Genomic DNA, 25,132 nt, shown 5'->3' with positions numbered 1-25,132 from the left:
TTCATCACTGAAATTTGCCAAAGTAGCCTGTTCTCTGGGCAGCTAAACAAGTAAAGCAGAGACTGTGCGTAAAGTAGAGAATCCCACACATGCGCAGAAGCTTCGGATTTAGCTGTCTAGAGACTTCGGATCTGCAGCCACTGGGTATTTTGAAACTTATCTTAATGGTCTCTCAGGGGCACAATCCTTGATTCTGTTTCATTTTTCTTTAGCTAAATGGTAGCCCTGCTTCTTGGTTTGCTATAAAGCTGAAGGACATGGCTGGAGAAATGTAATCAGCAGGTATCATCATTAATTGAAATTACCATTGAACAGTATTGGAGATTTTCAGTTAAGCATAGTTAATCACATCATGACAAGCTAACAGTGTATGGTTACATAGTTAATCACAACATGACAAGAAGAGGCCTGAAACAGAGCCAGGAAATGGCTCAGGGAATTGTGAAACAGAGCCTGGAAATGGCTCATGGATTTTTGAGGACTAATTGTTATTTCAGAAAATTTACCTGTTATGTTTAAGAATCAATGAAAGGGTTAGAACAGTAGAACAGAGCCAGAAAAGGAAATGGCTCAGTATTCTGTCTCACACAAGGACAGAGCCAGGAAATGGCTCAGTATATGCCTATGGAGCAAAAACCACTTAAAAGGTTAACAGAGCCAGGAAATGGCTCTGTTAGTTTTTACACGACAGGGCTTGGTCCCATCACCATTGTTTCAGGAAACAGATTGAATAGAAGGAAAATAAGTCAGATTGTGCCACCATTATACAATAAGGAAATGTGCGGAGCAGTCAAGAGGTGAAGATGAAACTGTATATAAACTGAGAGCTGGAAAGTTAGTTACTCTGCAGACCACCTCGGCTCTATTGCTTATGTAATAAAGTCTATCTTAATTCTACAAAAACTCTGGAAGTACTTTTTTTTTATTGAGGACAAGGACAATTTTCTACATCAACAGCTGTACATATTGCAGATTGCACTTTCTTTAGAAATATATTAAATGTACCAGCGTTCAGCTAGCTTGGTCCCAGATCGTTTCTGTGCTTCATGTCAACTCTTTGTCATGACAAATATGGAGTTGACATGATAGCACAAACAGATCTGGGATGAGGCTGGCTGTCCGTAACTTTGACTAAACATTGAGCCCTGGGGGAACCTCCTCCAAATCAGGATTCTTCCATTTAGCACCATTCACTGCTATGGTGTGCCTGTCCAAAGTCAACTCTACATTTATGTGAACACCCATCCACCAACCACCACATGCTAACAGTGCTAATTTACATTGAGTTATAAAAAGACTGACATTGTTAGGGCCACGCAACATGACACCGGCGACCGTCGCACCACTTTGTAGAGATGAGCGTGTCAGGTGGGACTTGGACAGTCAAAACTGGGGATGACGAGACTACACGGCTATTCTTAGCTCTTTTGTTCAGTGTTGAGAGAAGAGTTGGGACCGTACTATCACCTCCACCCAGGCCACGAACTCCAGACTGCCAGCAATCAAAGTAGTTCTCACTTGATGAGATGTGGAAGATCAAACGTAAGTGGTGCCACAATTTTGTGGCATGCATGCATGCTCTTTCACATTCGGTCAAAATGAAAATAACAAAATGACTGCATATGGCAAGTTGTTTTTCCCTACACACACACAGGCTACAGTTCAGCATGGCTGAGAGACATTTCCAGCCTGGCAACTAATACAACTTGGTAGAACTCACACCTTATATTCCTTTGCGTTATGATTTTGATTAGAGATTAAGAATATAAAATGCCACTGTACTGCATTCCTGATGTGAAGCTTCTCTTACAGCCCCCATCACGTACGCTTTGGAAGCAAAGTACAGGCCCCATCTCGAGGTAATACTTTTGGGAAACGTTTTGATCTAATCTAATTCACTGCAGGGATTGATGTTCTATATTCCTACTGTGCAGGGTAACTAAGGACTAAGCTATGTGGACGGAGGCCATCGCAGCCTTGAAATTCCTTGTGTGTTTTCAAACATCTGGTCAAACAACAAGGCAGAGTCAAGACCAGCGTCATGTTCATTACGCACCGAATGACAATGGCCTGAAACAGGGAGGGATTCCCTGGCCTTGTCCCCCCTCCCAAAAAACGCTCATTAGGTTTCCATTGCAAAATTGTGTTAAAACATTTTCTGTTGTGTGCCCTCTTGAAACTGACCAAGGGTCAACGTCAATTCCAGTTAAACAATGAACTGAGTTGGAATTGAATTTATGAACTGAAAATCCACCAGGAAAATCCCAAGATACTGTATGTCATCATTTAATTTAAAAAAAAATGGATGACTCTTCAAAAATAGAGGACTTTATATCTGTGCCATTATAGCGCGTCTGTGACAGCATGGGCAGCGTCAGATGCAACAACCCATAGGAATCCCACCCAGTTGGATACTTTAAAATGGCAGAAGCATGGTGGAAGCTGCCCATGCCAAATCAGCCATTTGGCCACTAGAGGCCTCTATCATTCTCTATGTTGGAGAGTTCATTAAAGGAGTCCGCGTGCTTCCCAGCCGAAATAGTTCGGAACAGTTTGTGCATATATTATGACGGCATTTTGTGACGAACCGAACAAGTGTGCTAGCATACTCCCTTAAAAGACCTTCGCTTGAAAAAATGCTGTTTGTCCATTTTGAGATGCCGTAGCCAGTACTTACTCAAAATAGTTAGAATTAATCTAAGATAACTCAAGAAATCTGTCATTAATTGACATTTTTTCTGAGGAGATTTTAAGTGGGCAATTTTACGTCTAAGATGTTTGGTCCAGTATTTCTCAAGTGAAATATGTTGCATAAAAACGAGTCATCTCTCATTGAATGACAACATAGACTATTGTGGTCCTCTGTAGCTCAAGTTGTAGAGCACGGCGCTTGTAACGCCAGGGTAGTGGGTTCGATCTCCGGGACCACCCATACGTAAAAATGTATGCACACATGACTGTATGTCGCTTTGGATAAAAGCGTCTGCTAAATGGCATATTATATTATATTATTGAAGAATCCCTACTGTTAACCAATCACAGATGAAGGGGAGTAGACTTCGGTTACTGACATTGGCTTGCCTCGAGAAAACATTGTGTGCCCTAACAGCCAAAAAACCCTTACCGAAGTCCAAAACGAACAGAAACATCACACAATGTCATCATAATATATGCACAAACTCTTCCGAACTTTTTCGGCTGGGAAGCCTTTACAGTGCCTTCAGAAAGTATTCATACCCCTTAACTTATTCCACATTTTGTTGTGCTACAGCCTGCATTCTAAATGGATTAAATAAAACATTTCTCTCACCCATCTGCACACAATATCCCACTATGACAAAGTGAAAACATGTTTTTAGAATTGTTTGAAAATTTATAGAAAATTCTCTCATTTACGTAAGTATTCACACCCCTGAGTCAAAACATATTAGAATCACCTTTGGCAGGGATTACAGCTGTGAGTCTCTAAGAGGTTTGCACACAGGCCGGTGGCGGCCGGTTGTGACACAGCCTGGGATCGAACCCGGGTCTGTAGTGACGCCTCAAGCACTGTGATGCAGTGCCTTATACCGCTGCGACACTCGTGAGGCCACATTATTCTTTTTTATATTCTTCAAGCTCTATCAAGTTGGTAGTTGATCATTGCTAGAGAGGCATTTTCAAGTCTTACCATAGATTTTTAAGCTGATTTAAGTCAAAACTGTAACTAGGCCAACCAGGAACATTCAATGTCTTCTTGGTAAGCAACTCCAGTGTATATTTGGCCTTGTGTTTTAGGCTATTGTCCTGCTGAAAGGTGAATTTGTCTCCCAGTGTCTGTTGGAAAGCAGCCTGAACCAGGTATTCCTCTAGGACTTTGCCTGTGCTTAGCTCTAATCCATTTACTTCTTGCCAAAAAAACTCCCTAGTCCTTGCCGATGACAAGCATAGCCATAACATGATGCCGCCACCACTATGCTTGAAAATATGAAGTGGTACTCAATGATGTGTTGTGTTGGATTTGCCCCAGAGATAATTAATTGTATTCAGGACACAAAGTTCATTTCTTTGCCACATTTTTTAAGTTTAGCTTTAGTGCCTTATTGCAAACAGGATGCATGTTTTGGAATATTTTTATTCTGTACAAGCTTTCCTTTTTTTCAATCTGTCATTTAGGTTAGTATTGTGGATTAACCACAAAGTTGTTGATCCTTCCTCAGTTTTCTCCTATCACAGCCATTAAACTAACTGTTTTAAAGTCACCACTGGCCTCATAGTGAAATCCCTGAACAGTTTCCTTCCTCTCCGACAATTGAGTTAGGAAGGACGTCTGTATCTTTGTAGTGACTGGGTCTATTGATACACCATCCAAAGTGTAATGAATAACTTCAGTATGCTCAAAGGGATATTCAAGGTCTGTTATTATAATTTTATTTTTTAACCATGTACCAATAGGTGCCCTTCTTTGCGAGGCATTGGAAAACCTCCCTGGTCTTTGTGGTTGAATCTTTGTGGTTGAAAGCTCGACTGAGGGACTTTACAGATAATTGTATGTGTGGGGTAAAGTGATGAGGTAGTCATTCAAAAAAAATTATGTTAAACACTATAAATGCACACAGAGTGAGTCCATGCAATTGTTATGTGACTTGTTAAGCACATTTTAACTCCTGAACTTATTTAGGCCATAACAAAGGGGTTGAATACTTATTGACTCAAGACATTTCAGCTTTTAATTTCTAATCAATTCTAAAAACATAATTTCACTTTGACATTATGGGGTATTGTGTGTAGGCCAGTGACACAATCTCAATTTAATCCATTTTAAATTCAGGCTGTAACACAACAAATGTGAAAAAGGTCAACGGGTGTGAATACTTTCTGAAGGCACGGTATATCCAAATCCCACATGGTGAAAATTCCTACCTAGCCTATCACAAGCAAGCTGAAGCTATTACTATATAACATCTTCTCAGAGCTGCACACATGCCAAGAGGTCAATTTGGACATACACTACATGACCAAATGTATGTGGACACCTGCTCGGCGAACATCTCATTCCAAAATCATGGAGATGGTCCCCCCTTTGCTGCTATAACAGCCTACACTCTTCTGGGAAGGCTTTACAATAGATATTGGAACATTGCTGCGGGGACTTGCTTCCATTCAGCCACAAGAGCATTAGTGAGGTTGGGCACTGATGTTGGACGATTAGGCCTGGCTCGCAGTCGGCGTTCCAATTCATCCCAAAGGTGTTCGATGGGGTTGAGGTCAGGGCTCTGTACAGGCCAGTCAAGTTCTTCCACACCGATGTTGTTAAACCCTTTCTGTATGGACCTTGCTTTGTGCACGGGGGCATTGTCATGCTGAAACAGGAAAGGGCCTTCCCCAAACTGTTGCCACAAAGTTGGAAGCACAGAATCTTCTAGAATGTCATTGTATGCTGTAGCATTAAGATTTCCCTTCACTGGAACTAAGAGGCTTAGCCCGAAACATGAAAAATAGCCCCAGACCATTATTCCTCCTCCACCAAACTTTACAGTTGGCACTATGCTTTGGGAAAGGTAGCGTTCTCTCCTGGCATCCGCCAAACCCAGATTCGTCAGTCGGACTGCCAGATGGTGAAGCGTGATTCATCACTCCAGAGAACACGTTTCCACTGCTCCAGAGTCCAATGGCGGCAAGCTTTGCACCACTCCAGCAGATGCTTGGAATTGCGCATGGTGGTCTTAGGCTTGTGTGCGGCTGCTCGGTTCTTTTTCTTACGTTGCTTCCAAAGGCAGCCCGGAACTTGGTAGTGAGTGTTGCAACCGACAGACGATTTTTATGCACTACGTGCTTCAGCACTCGTGATCCCATTCTGTGAGCTTGTGTAGCCTACCACTTCGAAGCTGAGCCAAAGTTGCTCCTAGACGTTTCCACTTCACAATAACAGCATTTACAGTTGACCGGGGCAGCTCTAGCAGGGCAGAAATTTGACGAACTGACTTGTTGGAAAGGTGGCATCCTTTGACGTTGAAAGTCACTGAGCTCTTCAGTAAGGCCATTCTACTGCCAATGTTTGTCCATGGAGATTGCATGGCTGTGTGCTCGATTTTATACACCTGTCAGCAACGAGTGTGGCTGAAATAGCCGAATCCACTAATTTGAAGGTGTGTCCACATACTTTAGTGTATATACCAGGAAAATAGAAAATGGACATTTATTTTATACCATAGAACTAATCTCGCTCCCAGACACTTCGCCCAAATGTGCAAACAAATGGTGGATCAACGTGTCAAACTTGGCCTTCGTTAGCCAATACAGAAAGACCGGGAAAAACTCCCGGTGCATAGGCATTGGTTTAATCATCTTAATCTACAAACCAATCATCTACCACAACACCTTCCCCATACACTACCACCAAGCCACGCCTCATAATTGTGTAATTCACTCAAATTAAATGATGACCATAGAGATGGAAAGAGGCTTCATCATTGTATCCATGCTATTATGGCGTCTGTGACAGCTGGGCAGCATCTCCATTTTGAAGTAGTACATTTTCTTCTTCACGATTGGCTGATCCCTCCAGATGGCCTGGTTGGACATGACTCCAACAGGGTCACCAGGAGGGATCAGCCAATGAAGTTGGAAGTCCCACCCAGTTAAATACATTAAAATTGTGGAAGCCCTCAATGGCGCTGCCCATGCTAAAACGTTATTTTGGCCACTAGAGGCCTCTGTCATTCTCTATGATGATGAAAAAATACTTTACTCAGTAAGGTCACTTCCCATAGAATTCTATGGTCACTCCCACTAAGGCCAACTTTGAATTGTTGATGTACCAGGCTGCACAATAACCTGGGGATGAGGTTACCATAGAACTAACTTATTTGTATGGTATTGGTCTGCCTCTGTTTATGTGTAGGCCAGTATGGGCCATAATGTATGCATTTATATTTACGGATTGAATTTCTCATGCTATTTTATGTAGGCTACTAGTATGTTCTAGACAAACGGCCTTCAAGGCCAATAACACTTCTACTCTATTCTACTCCTATTGTCCTGTCTGACCACATCCTGTCCACCCAGACCTTGGTCCCTACAGACCCCATGTCCCTGTTCAACCTGAAGAGAGGTTCCCCCGAAGAAGAGTTCCCTAACCTAAAATACAACTACACGTGTATGGCGAGCATCCTGACTCCAAAACTGTATGCTCGCCAGTTCAACCGTGCCACCCAGAGCGGGGTCATCTTTGATGATGTCATACGCCCGGGCCTCGAGGAACCAGGTGACGTCAACAGGCATTATGCGATCTATAGGGAACGCTTGTCGCTAGATCTCTATATACTGAAAACAAAGGAGATTGAGGACTGTGCTATACTGTACATAGTACTAGTACCACCAGTGTAGGTGTGAGAGAGTATATACAGTGAGGGAAAGTAGTATTTGATCTCCTGCTGATTTTGTACGTTTGCCCACTGACAAAGACATGATCAGTCTATAATTTTAATGGTAGGTTTATTTGAACAGTGAGAGACAGAATAACAACAAAAAAATCCTAAAAAAAACATGTCAAAAATGTTATAAATTGATTTGCATTTTAATGAGGGAAATAATTATTTGACCCCTCTGCAAAACATGACTTAGTACATGGTGGCAAAACCCTTGTTGGCAATCACAGAGGTCAGACATTTCTTGTAGTTGGCCACCAGGTTTGCACACATCTCAGGAGGGATTTTGTCCCACTCCTCTTTGCAGATCTTCTCCGTCATTAAGGTTTCGAGCCTGACGTTTCACTCCTTCAGTTCCCTCCACAGATTTTCTATGGGATTAAGGTCTGGAGACTGGCTAGGCCACTTCAGGACCTTAATGTGCTTCTTCTTGAGCCACTCCTTTGTTGCCTTGGCCGTGTGTTTTGGGTCATTGTCATGCTGGAATACCCATCCACGACCCATTTTCAATGCCCTGGCTGAGGGAAGGAGGTTCTCACCCAAGATTTGACGGTACATGGCCCCGTCCATCGTCCCTTTGATGCGGTGAAGTTGTCCTGTCCCCTTAGCAGAAAAACACCCCCAAAGCATAATGTTTCCACCTCCATGTTTGACGGTGGGGATGGTGTTCTTGGGGTCATAGGCAGCATTCCTCCTCCTCCAAACACAGCGAGTTGAGTTGATGCCAAAGAGCTCCATTTTGGTCTCATCTGACCACAACACTTTCACCCAGTTCTCCTCTGAATCATTCAGATGTTCATTGGCAAACTTCAGGGCCCTGTATATGTGCTTTCTTGAGCAGGGGGACCTTGCGGGTGCTGCATGATTTCAGTCCTTCACGGCGTAGTGTGTTACCAATTGTTTTCTTGGTGACTATGGTCCCAGCTGCCTTGAGATCATTGACAAGATCCTCCCGTGTAGTTCTGGGCTGATTCCTCACCATTCTCATGATCATTGCAACTCCACGAGGTGAGATCTTGCATGGAGCCCCAGGCCGAGGGAGATTGACAGCTCTTTTGTGTTTCTTCCATTTGCGAATAATCGCACCAACTGTTGTCACCTTCTCACCAAGCTGCTTGGCGATGGTCTTGTAGCCCATTCCAGCCTTGTGTAGGTCTACAATCTTGTCCCTGACATCCTTGGAGAGCTCTTTGGTCTTGGCCATGGTGGAGAGTTTGGAATCTGATTGATTGCTTCTGTGGACAGGTGTCTTTTATAGAGGTAACAAACTGAGATTAGGAGCACTCCCTTTAAGAGCTCGTTGTGGTCCTCTGTAGCTCAGCTGGTAGAGCACGGCGCTTGTAACGCCAAGGTAGTGGGTTCGATCCCCGGGACCACCCATACACAAAAATGTATGCACGCATGACTGTAAGTCGCTTTGGATAAAAGCGTCTGCTAAATGGCATATTATTATATTATTATTATAAAAGACACCTGGGAGCCAGAAATCTTTCTGATTGAGAGGGGGTCAAATACTTATTTCCCTCATTAAAATGCAAATCAATTTATAACATTCTTGACATGCGTTTTTCTGGATTTTTTTGTTGTTATTCTGTCTCTCGCTGTTCAAATAAACCTACCATTAAAATTATAGACTGACCATTTCTTTGTCAGTGGGCAAACGTACAAAATCAGCAGGTGATCAAATACTTTTTTCCCTCTCATATATATATATATATATATATATATATATATATATATATATATATATATATATATATATATATATAGCATGCGATGAGGTGGAGACTAAAGTATGTTATGTTTCCCTAGCACAGTTCCCTCACACACACACACACACACCCCTAACTCTTAAGCCTAACCGCAAACTCTAAACCTTTAAGCCTAAAATAGCATTTGAACAAATTCAGGCCCAATTATTCTTGTTTTCCTACCTTGTCAGGGCATTCTGGTGACTGGTCAGGACATTATGGTCCTGACAAGGTAGGAAAACATCTATACGCTCACACACTCATGCACACCTGTGAATGAGCAATTAAAACAAACTCGCAAACCCGAAGCAATCTCTTCCACATTAAGCCAGGCTCAGTTACATCAGAAAAGCAGGCAATAACGATAGCCACCCATTTAACAGAATACTAAAACAACAATGTCATAACACCTAGCTAATCCAAAACAACTGCTGCTGCTTACGCATTACAATGGCAGACTCTAGTGTGTGTGTGTGTGTACTTACTATGTGTGTGTATACTGCTCCTGTCCTGTCCTACAGGGGAGCTTCATGGACCCATGTCTGTGGGTTGTGTGGCTGGCGACGGCCAGTCTTACATCCTTTTCTGTGACTTCTTTGATCGGGTCATTGAGGCCTACCAAAACCACAAGATGAGCAAGTTACAGGAGAGCGACTTTAATCACGACAACTTAAAGGTACTGTAGAGTGGACAGAGTATGGTCTTATAAATGTATCTCCATTTCACATAATACAAAATAAAACAATTGTTAAAAAACTTTTTATTTGAAGGTTTCTTCATAATCCCAACTCCGAAATGTCATGCTTTTATGAAAAAGTCAACATTTGTCATATCTCGCTTGGACTATTCACACGATTTCAGTGTGCCACACTTCATAACAGACTTTTACCAAAGATGTGTGATGTGACGTCATAAAAACTGTTGTTAGATGTTATGTCAAGCTCTCAGTAATGTTTATGACCACTATGTAGGGCATTGTGGCGTAACATTCCAATAGTGTTACCCGTACATCCAAAGTGGATTTGTAAATACTTAAATGTGTTTAAATGCATTTATGTCCTTCTCTCTCGTTCTCTCTCTCTCTGTGTATGTCAAATACGTACTCTGTGTGTGTGTATGTATGTATGGCTGGCTGAGTAATGTATACTCTAAGTGTGTGTGTGTGTTGATGTGTAATGTATACTGTGTTGTGTGTGTGTGTGTCTGTGTATGCAGGGAGGTGATGACTTTGACCGTGATTACGCCTTGAGCTGCGAGGTGAGTGTGGTGCGTGGTGTGGATGACTTCGGCTTCCCTACACACTGCAGCCGGGGAGAACGTAGACAGCTCCTCATGCTGGCCAAGAAAGGTACTGCATGCTCTACAGTAACAATACAGCACAAATATAATAATTAATCATTTAGCAGACGCTCTTATCCAGAGCGACTCACAGGAGCAATTAGGGTTAAGTGCCTTGCTCAAGGGCACAGACAGATTTTTCACCTAGTCGGCTCAGGGATTAGAACCAGCAACCTTTCGGTTACTGGCACAACGCTCTTAACCACTAAGCTACCTGCCGCCCTTACATACAGTGCAGGTTTAATTCCAAATTCCAATTCAATTATTGAATTCACTCATGAGGTGGAGAATTTACTTTGAATTAAATTCACATTTTTTAAATCTTCAAGTTATGGAATTGAATTGGAATAGACTTGACTTTTTTAAATTGGAATTAAATTGGAATTGTAAAAACATTATTTGAAATTGAAATTCAATATTCTTACATTTCCCAGTTAATGGAATTAATGCACAGTATAAAAAATATAAGATTTGTTTTTAATAATTTCAACCTCTATTCCTATATTTACAGTATAGCTCGGCTGTCTGAACAGGGACATGATCAGCCTGAAAGCCTGAGGGAATTTAATTCAAATTGGAATTTGTTGAATTGTTGGGGAGAATATTGAATTGGAAATAAATTTACCTAACATTGGAATTCAGAGGAATTGAATTATCTCTGAATTCAAAGACTGACCTGGAATTTGAATTGATTTAAATGGAATTTACAGGGAGCGAGAACTGAATTAGAATTTAATTTGTGGAATTAACCCCAACCCTGATACAGTGTGGTACTTTATCCTCAAATGCAAATAAAACTAAGTGTAACTGAGCTCATTAATAGTCAAAAGATATGAAAACTCCAGCAGTTTAAGTTGATATATGTTTTAGGCTATTCATTTACATTTTCAGAATAATAATGAATATGAGGGCTGCTATCAATTAACAAATCTTGAGGACACCAAGCAAAAGCAATCAATGCATATCTATCCTCCTTCTCACACTGTAGTTTGAAGTAACATTTTAATGCTACATGGTGTCAGAAGGACGATACACTAATTCAGGGGTGCACAACTCAGGGCCGAGTTCCGCAGTTCGGCTGGTTTTTGTTTCACCCAATTGATGTTACTGAATCGCCCAAATAGAAATCAGTCCCTAGCTAAAAGGCAAGGACAAACATCTGCAGAACTGCTGTCATTGAAGAATGGAGCTGAGCATCCATGCACTAACCAATCAGACCTATAACAAACATGATTGATTGACACTTCTCCTTCCAGCTCTGGACCAATTGGCAGAACAGTTGCCAGGGAAGCTGTACTCAAAGGCTGAACTGTCACAGGGCAAAGAAGACAAGGGAGTGACCGTGGGAGCCCCATCCCTTTCCCAGTTGAGGAACGGGGTGGCCCGTGACTGGCCTGACTCCAGAGCTGTATGGTCAGTGCTGCTCTTTAAGTGCCACTGGCATGTTCCCTTCTTTACAACCTAAACAGTTTATTGTGTGTGTTGTGTTTTCCTTTTGATGCACTAAGATTCTTTGTGCAATGAAAAATACATAAATATCATTTATTGTTATGTTCACACATTATGTGGAAATAACAACTGCTCTAAGGTCTGTTTTGCCTTTTAGTTCACAGTAGTTGTAAACTGTATGGAGAGGTGAAACAACTGCTCTACAGCATGTTTTGCCTTTAACACAGTTTGTTACTAACCAAATGGAGAAGTGAGGCAGTGCACTCTTCTTGTAAGTATAGGAGCAAATCCTCATGAATATCTGTGTAAATAAACCCCATGGTATTTTTGGTGCTTCGTTATCATGGTTTGAATACTATGGTGTCACAAACCCAGCTGATTCTGTAGCTCGACCCAGGTACTGTGGTTAATCAATTTTACTCAAATTTTACTAACAGTACAACCAAAAGTTAGATGGTGCCTTTACACTATGGTCCTTCTAGACAGATTAAAGCTATGTTTCCAGCAAAACAGCAGCCCGCCGGGCCTCCTGAGTGGCATCACTACAGACCCAGGTTCGATCCCAGGCTGTGTCACAACCGGCAGTGACCGGGAGTCCCATGAACTGCAGCGTCGTCCGGTGGGGTTTGGCCAGGGGGCTTTCTTCATCGCGCTCTAGCGACTCTTTGTGGCGGGCCGGGTGCCTGCAGGCTGACTTCGGTCGTCAGTGTAACCATGTTTCCTCCAGCACATTGGTGCAGCTGGCTTATGGGTTAAGCGGGCGTTAAGAAGCGTGGTTTGGCGGGTCATTACCGCTCTTATCCAGAACGACAAGTAGTGCATACATATCACTGGGTCATGTTTCGGAGGACGCATGACTCGACCTTCTCCTCTCCCGAGCCCGTTGGGGAGTTGCAGCGATGAGATAAGATCGCAATTGGATATCACGAAATTGGGGTTTAAAAAAAGTTTAGTATAAGGCTGAAGGACGAGGCTATATGCAACCCCTCTCAAATTCATAGACAGTGCTCTAGATGCAAGGACTGGCCCTGTACCTCCACTGAAAAATGATGCTGTTATCATGACCATTACCACTCTACAGGATCAGTAAAGACGGGACCCTGGTGGTATGGGTCAACATTGACGACCACCTCAGATTGGTGACCACGCGAGATGACGCCAACATCGCAGAGGCCTTCCAATGTATCTGTGTCAACCTCCTTAAGGTTGGTACCCTCGGAAGGCACAGACCCTGAATGCATGATTACCTTAAAGTTGAACTGACAGCATTTTATCAACATGAAATCTTATTCAAATCTGTTCATATACAACATGAAACTTATTCAAATCTGTTCATATACACAGAGGACGAATGTCACTTTTAAAAACATTTTCTGAAAAGCGAGCACTTAGACATGGTCATTTACAAGTTTAAATAAATAATTTAGCAATATTGAGTGGGAAAGCGGCCGTGCGCTTGGACGATCGTCTGAGACCAGCCACCCGGACAGCTGATGAAACTGAGGAGTATTTCTGTCTGTAATAAAGCCCTTTTGTGGGGAAAAACTCATTCTGATTGGCTGGGCCTGGCTCTCCAGTGAGTGGGCCTGGCTCCCAAGTGGGTGGGCCTATTCCCTCCCAGGCCCACCCATGGCTGCGCCCCTGCCCAGTCAAGTGAAATCCATAGATTAGGGCCTAATGAATTTATTTCAATTGACTAATTTCCTTATATGAACTGTAACTCAGTAAACTCGTTGAAATTGTTGCATTTTGCGATTTATATTTTTGTTCAGTACAGATACGCTAGCCTATTAGCCACGTTATGACTGATTTGTGATCATTACCCCTTGCCTTGCTAGTTTGATTGTATTGTAATTCCCAGCCTTAGTTACATTCGCCCGTTTTTGTAAAAAAGATTGAGCCATTGAAACTGAAACCGCGCATCCCGAATGAAGGCAACAAACATTGTACCAGGCCAGCTGTGATTTACAACCTGATAGCAATATTTCTGGGACTACCAAGAAATGTATTGGTGAATTATATGAATCATGCATTGAACTGCATCAATCTATTTTGACAGCAATGCCTTAGTGTACGTCATGGAATGTTGAGGCAAATATAACCTATTTTTAAACCCTCTTATAAAGCTAGTTTTGTGGCATAAATTTAAATTTCTGATTCCTACCACCAAACGTGTACCCTTTTCACACTACTGAGCCAAGTCCCAACTAAGTTCTACTGCGCTAGCGTACGGTTTGGGTCAGCATGATAGTATGAAAGTGGTATGGCTGTCCAATCCAAACTTCTGTGCTGGTGAACAAAACTAGTCTGTTAATAGATATTTAATGGGCCAAAGCTAATATGAGCTATGACCATCTCGTTGTCCAGTTGGAGGTGCTGTACAAAAAGCTGAGGCACCCGTTCATCTGGAAGCAGCAGCTGGGCTGGGTAGTGAGCTCTCCAGCAGACGTGGGGACCGGCCTGAGGGCTAGCGTTCGTGTCAAGCTGCAACTCCTGCCCAGACACAAACGTCTGGAAGACGTCCTCAAGAGACTGCGCCTCCGCATGGACAAAACCGGTAATGCAGATGGGGGGAGCGCTGAAATTATTTTAGTGTAAAAATAATTTGAGTAAAATATAAATACATTCTGAATTTCAGCACTTCCTTAGCACATTTGACAGAGTTTTTGTACAATTGGCGTTGGTAAAATGTACATACGTCATGAATCATCTTCTAGATATTCTGATGAGTATAACTTTAGGTGTAATATACACAATATACACAAAAGTATGTGGACACCCCTTCAAATGAATGGATTCGCTATTTCAGCTACACCTGTTGCTGACAGGTGTATAAAATCGAGCACACAGCCATGCAATCTCTATAGACAAACGTTGGCAGTAGAATTGGCATACTGAACAGCTCAGTGACTTTCAACGTGGCACCATCATAGGATGCCACCTTTCCAACAAGTCAGTTCGTCAAATGTCTGCCCTGCTAGAGCTGCCCCGGTCAACTGTAAGAGCTGTTATTGTGAAGTGGAGACACCTAGGAGCAACAACGGCTTAGCCGCGAAGTGGTAGGCCACACAAGCTCACAGAATGGGCCACCGAGTGCTGAAGCACTTAGCGTGTAAAAATCATCTGTCCTCAGTTGAAACACTCACTACTGAGTTCCAAACTGCCTCTGGACGCAACGTCAGCACAATAACTGTTCGTCGGGAGCTTCATGAAATGTGTTTCCATGGCTGAGCAGCCATGCGCAATGACAAGCTCGCCGCCATTGGACTCTGGAGCAGTGGAAACGCATTCTCTGGAGTGATGAATCACGCTTCACCATCTGGCAGTCAGACAGATGAATCTGGGTTTGGCGGATGCCAGGAGAACGCTACCTGCCCCAATGCATAGTGCAAACTGTAAAGTTTGGTGGAGGAGGAATAATGGTCTGGGGCTGTTTTTCATGGTTCGGGCTAGGCCTCTTAGTTCCAGTGAATGGAGATCTTAACGCTACATCATACAATGACATTTTAGACGATTCTGTGCTTCCAACTTTGTGGCCACAGTTTGGGGAAGGCACATTGCTGTTTCAGCATGACATTGTCCCCGTGCACAAAGCGAGGTCTATACATAAATGGTTTGTCGAGATCGGTGTGGAAGAACTTGACTGACCTGCACAGAGCCCTGACTTCAACCCCATCGAACACCTTTGGGATGAATTAGAACGCCGACTGCGAGCAAGGCCTAATTTCTCAACATCAGTGCCCAACCTCACTAATGTTCGTAGCTGAATGGAAGCAAGTCCCCGCAGCAATGTTCCAACATCTAGTGGAAAGCCTTCCCAGAAAAGGGAGGACCCAATCCATATTAATGGCCATGATTTTGGAATGAAATGTTTTCGATGAGCAGGTGTCCACATACTTTTGGTCATGTAGTGTATAATGTGTATATATATATATAAAATGTGTGTATATAGTATCTATATACGCTATAAGTTAGTTACTTTAAACTGTTTTTTTACAAGGATTAAAAAATCTATACTGTTATAATTTCCTACAACTTTACAAGGAAGTCGTTACATACCTTACTTTAATATGGTTGAAATAACTGAAGTTTCTTACCTCTTTCTCCTTAGACTGCAGTGAGGTGTATAACATCAGTAATGCCCAGACAATCGGCTTGGACGAGGTGGGGTTCACGCAGCTAGTGGTGGACGGGGTCAAGCTGCTCATCCGCATGGAGAAGAGGTTAGAGGGCGAAGACAAAATCGATGATCTGGTGCCTTTACAGAAGTAGAGCTGAGGAAGATGGGAGGAAGAGGGAATCCTGTCCTAACCAACACAAACCTCACATTTTAGTAGTTTGACTGGTAGCGTGCTATCATAATACTGTAAAGGGCTTTTGTGAGAATGACATGATCATGAGTTTTTCTAAAACCAACAATGTTTTAACAGCTGACTATGTTCATGTTGATTGTCCTATGTGTTCTAATTAAATTAACAATGTGACATAGGTGTACAAAGACGTATTGCATCAATATTGCATAAAAAAAGTTACTTTTCAAAATGTCAAATATAATTTTTTTAAATGAAAGATTCTGAAAATTATGTTTATGTGCTGTATATAAAAACAGTTTGACTTAAGAACATATTTTCACCTGTGTTTGCTTTCAGTATGAAGTTTGGCATGGCCATACACATTAGGATAACCCACCAGCTACAGACCAATAAATATTTCTATATAAATTACAGCGCTCTTTCCAAGATTTATCATTCCTCCATGTTACTCAAAGTTTATGCTAAACCGATTGGCTGTGATGCCATGGTTACTCACACAAAATTAAATAGTAAATACTGGTAAAAAAGAACAAATGACACCAGACATTTGCTTGAGACTCCTTTCAAGTAAGCTTTAATATTGTGCACGAGTGAGACTGAATCTAGATGACTCAAGCTTTCCTCGCATGTATGTTGGGGTAGGAGAGCTTTTGGTAGGGGGAGGTATTTAATGGAGATGAAAGGGGCGAGGCATAAAATATTAACATTTCTTTAACACTTTCTCCTCTACACTTGGTCTGCTAAGGCAACACAATAGACGTCCTCTCTGGAAGTTGTACCGTTAACAATGAGGAATATGCATTTTTCCTCCAAGTGCACTATACGTCAAGGTGCGCTAGCCCCCTCCAACCCTCCCTGCTCCCATAATGCCACAGAAAGTCAGCGGTGGAGATATCGCTCAGCTTCCAGAAGGGCTCACAGCCTTTAACCTTGTTTCCATATTTATTTTTTTCGGACCACTCTCCTTTGTGCCTTTGCTTTTTCCTTTCTATTGTGTCTTTTGAAATCAGGAAATAAAACGTCTGCATTCCGTTTCCATTCTCTTCGCTGCGTTAAAGGGTGCGGTCAAGGCCCATCTCTCATCTTTACAGTAATACAACATGGAATACCATTGCACAGTTGACCCTCATTACTTTTCACACAAAATAACGAGTAGAAATGTACCAGCACTAGTGGTTATTTTACATACTCATCGCAATCACTAATTACAAAGGGAAAAACCTAAAACAAAATAAAAACATATGCGAAACTAGTTATCTCCTATTTTTCCTCTCGTACAGGTGAATGACTCAGAAATACCAAGCAGCACATTAAAAAGGCATAATGTGGTGGAATAAATACAATATATTTTGCAAGAAAATAAAATTGAGCACAAAAAGTCAGACAGGTGTCGTACAGTAACTATCAATGAACTGTAGTTTAGAAGGGAGTAAGGGAAACAGGGATATAGTCACTAGTGAGGTCAAACTGCTTGGGCATCACTTTGCGTGAACCCTTCAAGCTTTGGACAGTCTCAAGCAGAACATGAGATATCTGAGGCAGTTATAATAATTGATGTCACTTCCTGACCTAGAATGGTGGCCGGTGCATTTATGCTACTAAAAGACCATGAATAGTGTTTTGAATGGGTAGCTTTCACCCAATATTTGTTAGAAGAGTATTTGATCATTAATTGAACGCAATGCCAACGACATTCGCGACACCGTGTTTAAGACCGCATAAAGTGGACTTTATGAGAACGGGCTTAAAATGTAGTGCAACTGAAACATTTGTGGTCCTGTCAGTCTACGCTGGATATTTGGGTTCTCAAAGGTAATAAAAGGACATGGTTCGTCACATCTGACTTAGCCAACATAAGATCCCTTATGTAAATTCTATGCAATAAACAGAACATTTTAAACTGCAGCTACGCTACATGAAGGAGGATTGTGAGAATGGCCAAAAATAGTGCATTAGGAGGAATGACTTGATTAGGGCTTTGGGATGTGTAGAGTTTAGCTTTTCAACACAGTTCACGTCATTCAATCTCTCCTATATTGGGAAAGGAACGTATTATCCGTGAAAAGTAAAAAAGAAGCTAATTTTTTTCTTTTCCTTGTGAGAATAAAAAATGTTTTTCTTTTTTTCAACATTAAACTTCAGTGGAGGCAAACAATCTACAAATATGTCAACAATAGAAGGAAAGAGAACTCCAAACGAAAAAGAAAAAATACAGTATGACACATTTAAACACACTTTCTGTACAGAAACTCAAGACTATACAATACCTGCAGACATTATGCTGAAGAGTCCTGTTTTATACAACTCTATGAACAATACAACTCAAAACATTCTCTATTTTATTTTATTTTATACTGTACATGTGGAAAAAGTAGCTTTGCAGTCTGTTCTTCCAACCCCCTTTAAATGTAGTTTAGCAATGGAATTGAAATTTTGCGGGCCATTGATACAAATGTTTTCATATTATTGCAATAATGGTCAGTTCTCACCTCTCGTAATAATCAACGATTTTGGAATACAGGGGTTTGCCTTGGGGAGGGAAAATGCGAGTGTATTTTCTCTATGTGTCGTTTCACCAAGCAATACGGCAGTAGCCTCGAATAGCGGTAAACTCAATATTGCGGCTGACTCTCTTGGGCCCGACACTTGTGGCGCCCGCAAACTCAAGGAACACCAGGATTATGTCCTCTGCCCCCTCCGTTTTCAACGTCGTATGTTAATTCTCTTTAGTTTGTTTAGTTTTCCCCAAAGTCACTTTTCACAGCTTGAGCTCGTTGGCCACTTTGGACGCGATATTCTTGAAGGCGATGGACGTGCCTGAGATCCGCTTGAAGCGCACGCCGTTGAGTGAGAGGCGTGGCAGCTTGCACACCTCCATCTCCCATTGGACCAGGCTGTCCTGGCGGGCGTCGCCGTGCACGCAGAAGAGCATGAAGCGCTCGCGCTGCTCGTGTCGCAGTTGTTGGCGTCCAGGACCTTCCGGATCTCGCGCATCATGTCGCCGGGCTCCATGGACGAGGTGGTCTTCATGCTCCAGGTGAAGCGCAGTGAACGGGGTTTGGAGTCCCGGGAACCGTCCTCCTTGGGTTCCCCTGACGCGCTCCTGGAGAGGAACAGAACACAGACAATAGTGTTAATTGAATAGGAGATAAGTAGGTAGACGCAAACCCAAAAAGTCGTTGAGTCATACGACATGGTTGGGAGTATATAAAGTGTGCGACTATTTCTTTTTCAAAGATGGAACGGGGGTGTAATAGAAGCCAAACGATAACACACAGAGCTTGTATAACCCATGTGTTTGGGTCCCCGTTGAAAGACTGACAAGAACTGAATGACTGTCAAATGTATTTTATTCAACGATTACGCACCTATTACTTACTTGAGTGTAACACACACACTCAAAACAGACACTTCTAGACAGCTTAAACACACACACGGCCCACCAAGGTCTAGCAAGAGCACGGTGTTCAGGGTCACGGCACAAAATGCGCAAACACCATCGCTGTGACTGAGGACAAAGTACACACACATCACAACAACACGACAACAAAGCACGACAACACGACAACAAAGCACAGCACAACAAGTCCCGGTACGATAACAACAATGAACAGGTCATTTAAGACAGGGGGATGTATAGCCACCCTATAATTAGTCCACCTTCCACCATCACAGTGCTAACTCTACTCCACAACATTGAACAAGAATGAACCTGTGACATTCGCTTTTGATCCTGGGACTAGTAGTGACCCTCAATGACATGCCATGCTTTCAATTCGGGGTTGTTATTTTTTCTGCGGGCGGCTGTGCCGATGCCTCACCTTGGGGGGTCTGTACTGCCACTGGCCTCTCCTTCAACCGTGGCCCTTTGGGAAGCAATCAGAGTTCAGAGTTCAACAGAGCAGTAGAAGGGGTTGTACACACAGGCGATGGGATATGTGAAGGTCGGAAGAGGGTGGGATGGGGTTAAACCTATAAACATACACGGTCACGCGATTCAACTCGTTCTGGGGAGGCAACTGGCGAGGACTGCCACAAACCGACATGACACATATAAAATCGGCAAGCTAGCTAAAACGGAGGATGATACAATGTGGAAATCATGTGAACAGAGAGAGAGATGGATGAAAGAAGTCATCTACAGTACACAACACACTCAAAACAAAGGACGGAACAAGAAGTCGGAAGGTGAGTGCAGGTGTCTGCAAACTCCAAGGCATCACAGGCAAGGCATTTCAGGGGTCTCAATATCAGTCTGTTAGTGGTGCAGGGTCAGATAGGGGGGTGGATAATGCAGGGCAGTGTAGTGTTCCGCACAGTGGATTTTGGGGGAGTTTTAGGGAGAGGGTTAGGGAAGGGGGGCTGGCACCAGGGCGTGAATGGTTGCATGTCATTGAAGAGGGCTTGGATTGCGAGGAAGAGGGGGTGTGGGGGTGAGTCATTGTGGGAGGTTGTAGACATGGTAACCATTCTGTGCGCTCCTACCTCCGGCCAGCCCTGAAAGACATAGTTCTAAAAAAACAAAAAAAACAATGAAAGAAGCAATTTTGAGTAGCTATGGATGGAAATGGAAAGTCAGGGTGTTGTGGGAAATGTTTGTTCAATGACGGTCTCATAATGTGGCAGAAATGTACGATCAAATGGTGATGGGTCCACTATGTCAGCAAAGTCAATCCCAATTTCGCATTAGGAAATGACGCGCTTAAATACACGTTACATATGCAAGACCCCTACATTCACTATGCGCTGATTGAAGGTAATAAGAACCAACTAGTTCATACAGGTTGGTTAATAACCAGTTCATACTGGTTGGTTCATACCTACACTACACATTTTTTTAAACCTTTATTTAACTAGGCAAGTCAGTTAAGAACAAATTCTTATTTACAATGACGGCCTACATGGAAAGTCTGATTGACAATTACTCTCAACAAACTATAAGAATGAAAACAAAACATTTCATCTTAAATTGAAAATAAATCTTCATAAGAAAATATGGAAAATGTTAGGAAAGAACCAAAAAAGGTTAAAAGAGTTGGGAAAGAATAGAAAATACACATGATTGATTGCTACAGTAGCATACTGTAGCATATGAGTGTATAGAACCTTTCAGTGGTGCAGGCAGTCTGCAGAGTGATAGGTTAGTTTGTCATGCCCTAAGGGTGGAGCCCCAGGCTGGTGATAGAAATCAGGCTCGTTTTACCCTGTGCCCTTGACTGACTGCAGCACGGTCAGAGATACTGCAGACTCCGCACTCTGTGTGTCTGTGTGTGTGTGTGTAAGAGAGAAAGCGAGACTGCATGTATTTATGCATGTGTGTCTTGTGCCTTTGCGTGTGGTCCTGCAAGTTTGTGAGTGTATCTGTAGGCAGCCCACGTCTCTCTCAGACCAGAGCCTGGACACTGCAGGCTCACCTAGGGGAATAGGGACCGGACACGACATCTGTGGGCTTAGCGCGCCGGGGTGAAGTTGACCCTAGGTACAGATCTAGGATCAGCTTTCCCTCTCCCAATCCTAACCTTAACCATTAGTGGGGAAAATGCTAAACTGATCCAAGATCAATGTCTAGGGTCAATATTCACCCTTCGCAGTGGTGTCCCCTGCTAATGCAGGATTGAGAGAGAAAGAAGAACCCAATCACCCTTTCTCTATTTTCTCTCTCCACACTCACTCAAAGTAGCCTTGTACCTTTCCATTACATAGTACCCTACTAAAGAAGTAGATGTACTGACTAGTACAAAATGTGCAGCTGTTACTTTTAATATCAGATGCAACGCTGGGTAAATATGGCCCTAAGGAAGAGAAACATGAGACATGATGTGTAGCAAGGTTGGGGTAAATGCCATTTCAATGAAGTCAATTCAGGAACTAAATTGTAATTGCAGTTTACTTGCTGTATTGAAATGGAATTGACCGTAGTCCTGCAGTGTAGTATTGTAAATATCAGACCTGGGTCAAATACATTGTCAGATACTTTTAAATGATGGAGATGTGCCCGGTACAATGGAACCAATAGAATAGGCCCAAAAGTGCCAACTTTGCTCACCCTTGCACGCAGGTGAGGCTAATTAAGCGCACCTAAAATACATGAAGGTAGGCTATCTGACTGTATTTGTCCCAGGTTTGGCAAACATATCGGTATGGTGCATTTCCGTCCATTTCAACTGACCTGCGGACAAACTTGGAGGTGATCTTGCTGATGATGCCCGTGGAGGTGCCCCTGCGCGCCTGGGACAGAGCCCCCGTGTCGTGGGAGAGCGTGGGCGAGGCGGGCGGACCGTTGTAGGTGGCCGAGCGGCGGTCGCGAAGTTGGGCACCGTGGAAGGTGGAGCGGCTGGAGGAGCCGCGGGGGAAGCGCGTGCGGTCGGGCGGCGTGGCGGCCGTGCTGCTGCTGATGCTGTGCGCCGACGGCGAGGCCGTGGGGGGGCTACGAAGGAAGAGGGGAAGAATAGGTGGGGTGGAGGGAAAGAGGAAGTAGAAAGGAGGAAGATAGAGGGAAGAAATACAATCAAGACATTGGTAGTAATAGAATATTTTAGGAAATAGTATCACAGGGCAATGAAAAAACATGGACGTTCTAACAAGTTATTTCTCCCAGTTCCTCAACCCTCCATTGTCTTATACCCTTGCGCAACTCTAAATTGCCTCCTACCCCTTTAGGGGTCATTTAGATCTGAAAAAGAAAAGTATAGGCTAGGTCATTCATATAACTTGGGCCCCTTCCTATTTGGGACTTGAGCCCCTCTCGCTCTCTCTAGCCCCCTGGCTCACCCCTTGTACTCTGCATTGTCGTCTATGGGAGGCAGTGGGGACTTGATGGGGTGGCCCGACGCCGACATGGACTTGACGTGACGCGGCCGGGTGGAAGGGAGAGCGGAGGCTGCGCCTGATGACGGCGAGGAGCCACTGGCCGAGCCTGACATCTCAGTCAGACTGAGAGACAGAGAGAGACAGCAAGAGCGAGAGAAAGAGACAGAAAGCGAGAGCGAGGCGAGAGCAGCGACGCCCGGCAAGCGAGAGAGAGAGAGAGAGAGAGAGAGAGAGAGAGAGAGAGAGAGAGAGAGAAGGATGGTGAGCGCGAATGGGGAGGGTGGGGGAAGAGAAATAGGTGAAAGAGAGGACAAGGGGTTGAGAGAGGACAAGAGGGGTCACAGGAGGAAGAATAAAAGGAAAGGAAAGCGAGAGAGAGGGGTAGAGAGAGGGGACAAGAGCAGGGCGAGAGACAGTTCTAGAGTCATTTCTAGTCACACTCCAAGGCCTATGTAGTTACACAGGCAGGTAAACATTATCAACAGCAATCAAATTAGTAGTAGCAGTGGCAACAGTATTGATTTATTGTTGCTAGTTCAAACACGATCAACATTATCATCAGTAGTTGCCTTGGCGGCATTATCGAGTTATTGTCATTAGTTAACAGGATGTCAACACATTATCATCAGTAGTTGCCTTGGCAGCAGCATAGGATCCCAATCGCCCTCCTCACCTGCTGTCCTTGCCATTGGGAATGGCAGTGTAGTGATCTGTGCTCGACCGCTCACACACGTACGTGTTCCTCCTGGTCATAGCGTTGCTGTTCTGTGGGTCACACACCGACACAGCCTTCAATAACGTCTATCACAATACAGACTATTTTTGTTCTGACAGTCCCCCAAAAATACAAACCATAATGGAAGCTAAGCATCTAGTGACTGGTTATGACAGTCTAGTCTGATGGGTTCTAAATTACTTTGGGAATGACCAACTTTGAGGATAGAAAACGACTTTCTGTGCCAGTCATCCCCTTCTTATTTGAAGGCAGAAATTGCTGAAACCTTAAGACTCCTGAAAATTATAAAACATATCCTGCATAGCACTTTGACCCCCAAAAGGGCACTTTGACCCCTCACCCCTGAGGCGGTGGATGACTTCTTCCTCTCCTGTGCCACCAGCGGAGAGGTGGGCACGTCAGCCTTGGAGCCAGCCGTGCCAAGCTTGTGGGCGGCGTCGCCCTTGTCGCTCTCCACGCTGTTGGCCTGCGCCCGCTTGGTGTAGGACATCGATGGGGGGATAGAGGGCGCCACTGAAGACACAGAGCAATGACATGATTAGTACGGACTTCATTATTCTTTATTGAACCTTTATTTAACAAGGAAGTCACATTGTGGTTTCTGCAGATTTAGGGACAATTCCATTTAACTTCAGTCAATGCAGAAAATGTATATAATAACACTATAATAGTTTAACCAGAAATTTCATTTTTTATTGACTGGCTTGAATGGCATTCACCTAGAATTTCTACTGGTCTTCTGTAATTAAACATTTCCATTGAATGTAGGCCACATGTAAAGAAAGCACTGCTTGCAGGTGTTGCACACCTGGAGGAGGAGGTGTTATAGTGTGGGGGTGCTTTGCTGGTGACACTGTGATTTATTTAGAATTCCACAGCATTCTGCAGCGATACGCCATCCCATCTGGTTTGGGCTTAGTGGGACTATCATTTGTTTTTCAACAGGACAATGACCCAACACACCTCCAGGCTGTGTAAGGGCTATTTTACCAAGAAGGAGAGTGATGGCGTGTTGCATCAGATGACCTGGCCGCCACAATCCCCCGACCTCAACCCAATTGAGATGGTTTGGGATGAGTCGGACGGCAGAGTGAAGGAAAAGCAGCCAACAAGTGCTCAGCATATGTGGGAACTCCTTCAAGACTGTTGGAAAGCATTCCAGGTGAAGCTGGTTGAGAGAATGCCAAGAGTGTGCAAAGCTGTCATCAAGGCAAAGGGTGGCTATTTGAAGAATCTCAAATATAAAATATATTTTAATTTGTTTAACACTTTTATGGTTACTACATGATTCCATTTGTGTTATTTCATAGTTTTGATGTCTTCACT

At 43.3% G+C, this 25,132-nt stretch overlaps 2 protein-coding genes across 3 annotated transcripts in view; one reads left to right on the top strand and one right to left on the bottom strand.

Moving 5' to 3' along the window:
• The first annotated feature begins 1,414 nt into the window (after positions 1–1,414).
• On the top strand, positions 1,415–18,457 carry zgc:172076. Of its 2 annotated transcripts, XM_041884427.2 has the most exons (9): positions 1,415–1,542; positions 1,813–1,859; positions 7,048–7,246; positions 9,682–9,836; positions 10,376–10,508; positions 11,755–11,911; positions 13,029–13,152; positions 14,315–14,504; positions 16,059–18,457. In XM_041884427.2, the coding sequence occupies exons 1-9, from the start codon at positions 1,527–1,529 to the stop codon at positions 16,217–16,219; spliced, it is 1,182 nt and encodes a 393-aa protein (XP_041740361.2). In that variant the 5' UTR covers positions 1,415–1,526; the 3' UTR covers positions 16,220–18,457. The 2 variants fall into 2 exon arrangements, with proteins under 2 accessions (XP_041740361.2, XP_041740362.2); XM_041884428.2 differs by lacking the exon at positions 1,813–1,859.
• Positions 16,818–25,132, bottom strand: part of LOC121572366 (serine/threonine-protein kinase MARK1) — a 79,018-nt gene continuing 70,703 nt past the window's right edge. Inside the window, 8 exon segments of the mRNA XM_045205552.1 lie at positions 16,818–19,212; positions 19,215–19,363; positions 20,082–20,126; positions 20,746–20,772; positions 22,430–22,687; positions 23,032–23,193; positions 23,744–23,835; positions 24,147–24,319. Of these exon segments, the coding sequence (XP_045061487.1) occupies positions 19,019–19,212; positions 19,215–19,363; positions 20,082–20,126; positions 20,746–20,772; positions 22,430–22,687; positions 23,032–23,193; positions 23,744–23,835; positions 24,147–24,319 (1,100 nt within the window). The 3' untranslated portion in view covers positions 16,818–19,018.

Source organism: Coregonus clupeaformis, chromosome 20 (genome assembly GCF_020615455.1).
Source record: "Coregonus clupeaformis isolate EN_2021a chromosome 20, ASM2061545v1, whole genome shotgun sequence".
Lineage (NCBI taxonomy): Eukaryota > Metazoa > Chordata > Actinopteri > Salmoniformes > Salmonidae > Coregonus > Coregonus clupeaformis.
The sequence above is the reverse complement of the archived record's forward strand: the minus strand, read 5'-3'. Positions and strand labels throughout refer to the sequence as shown.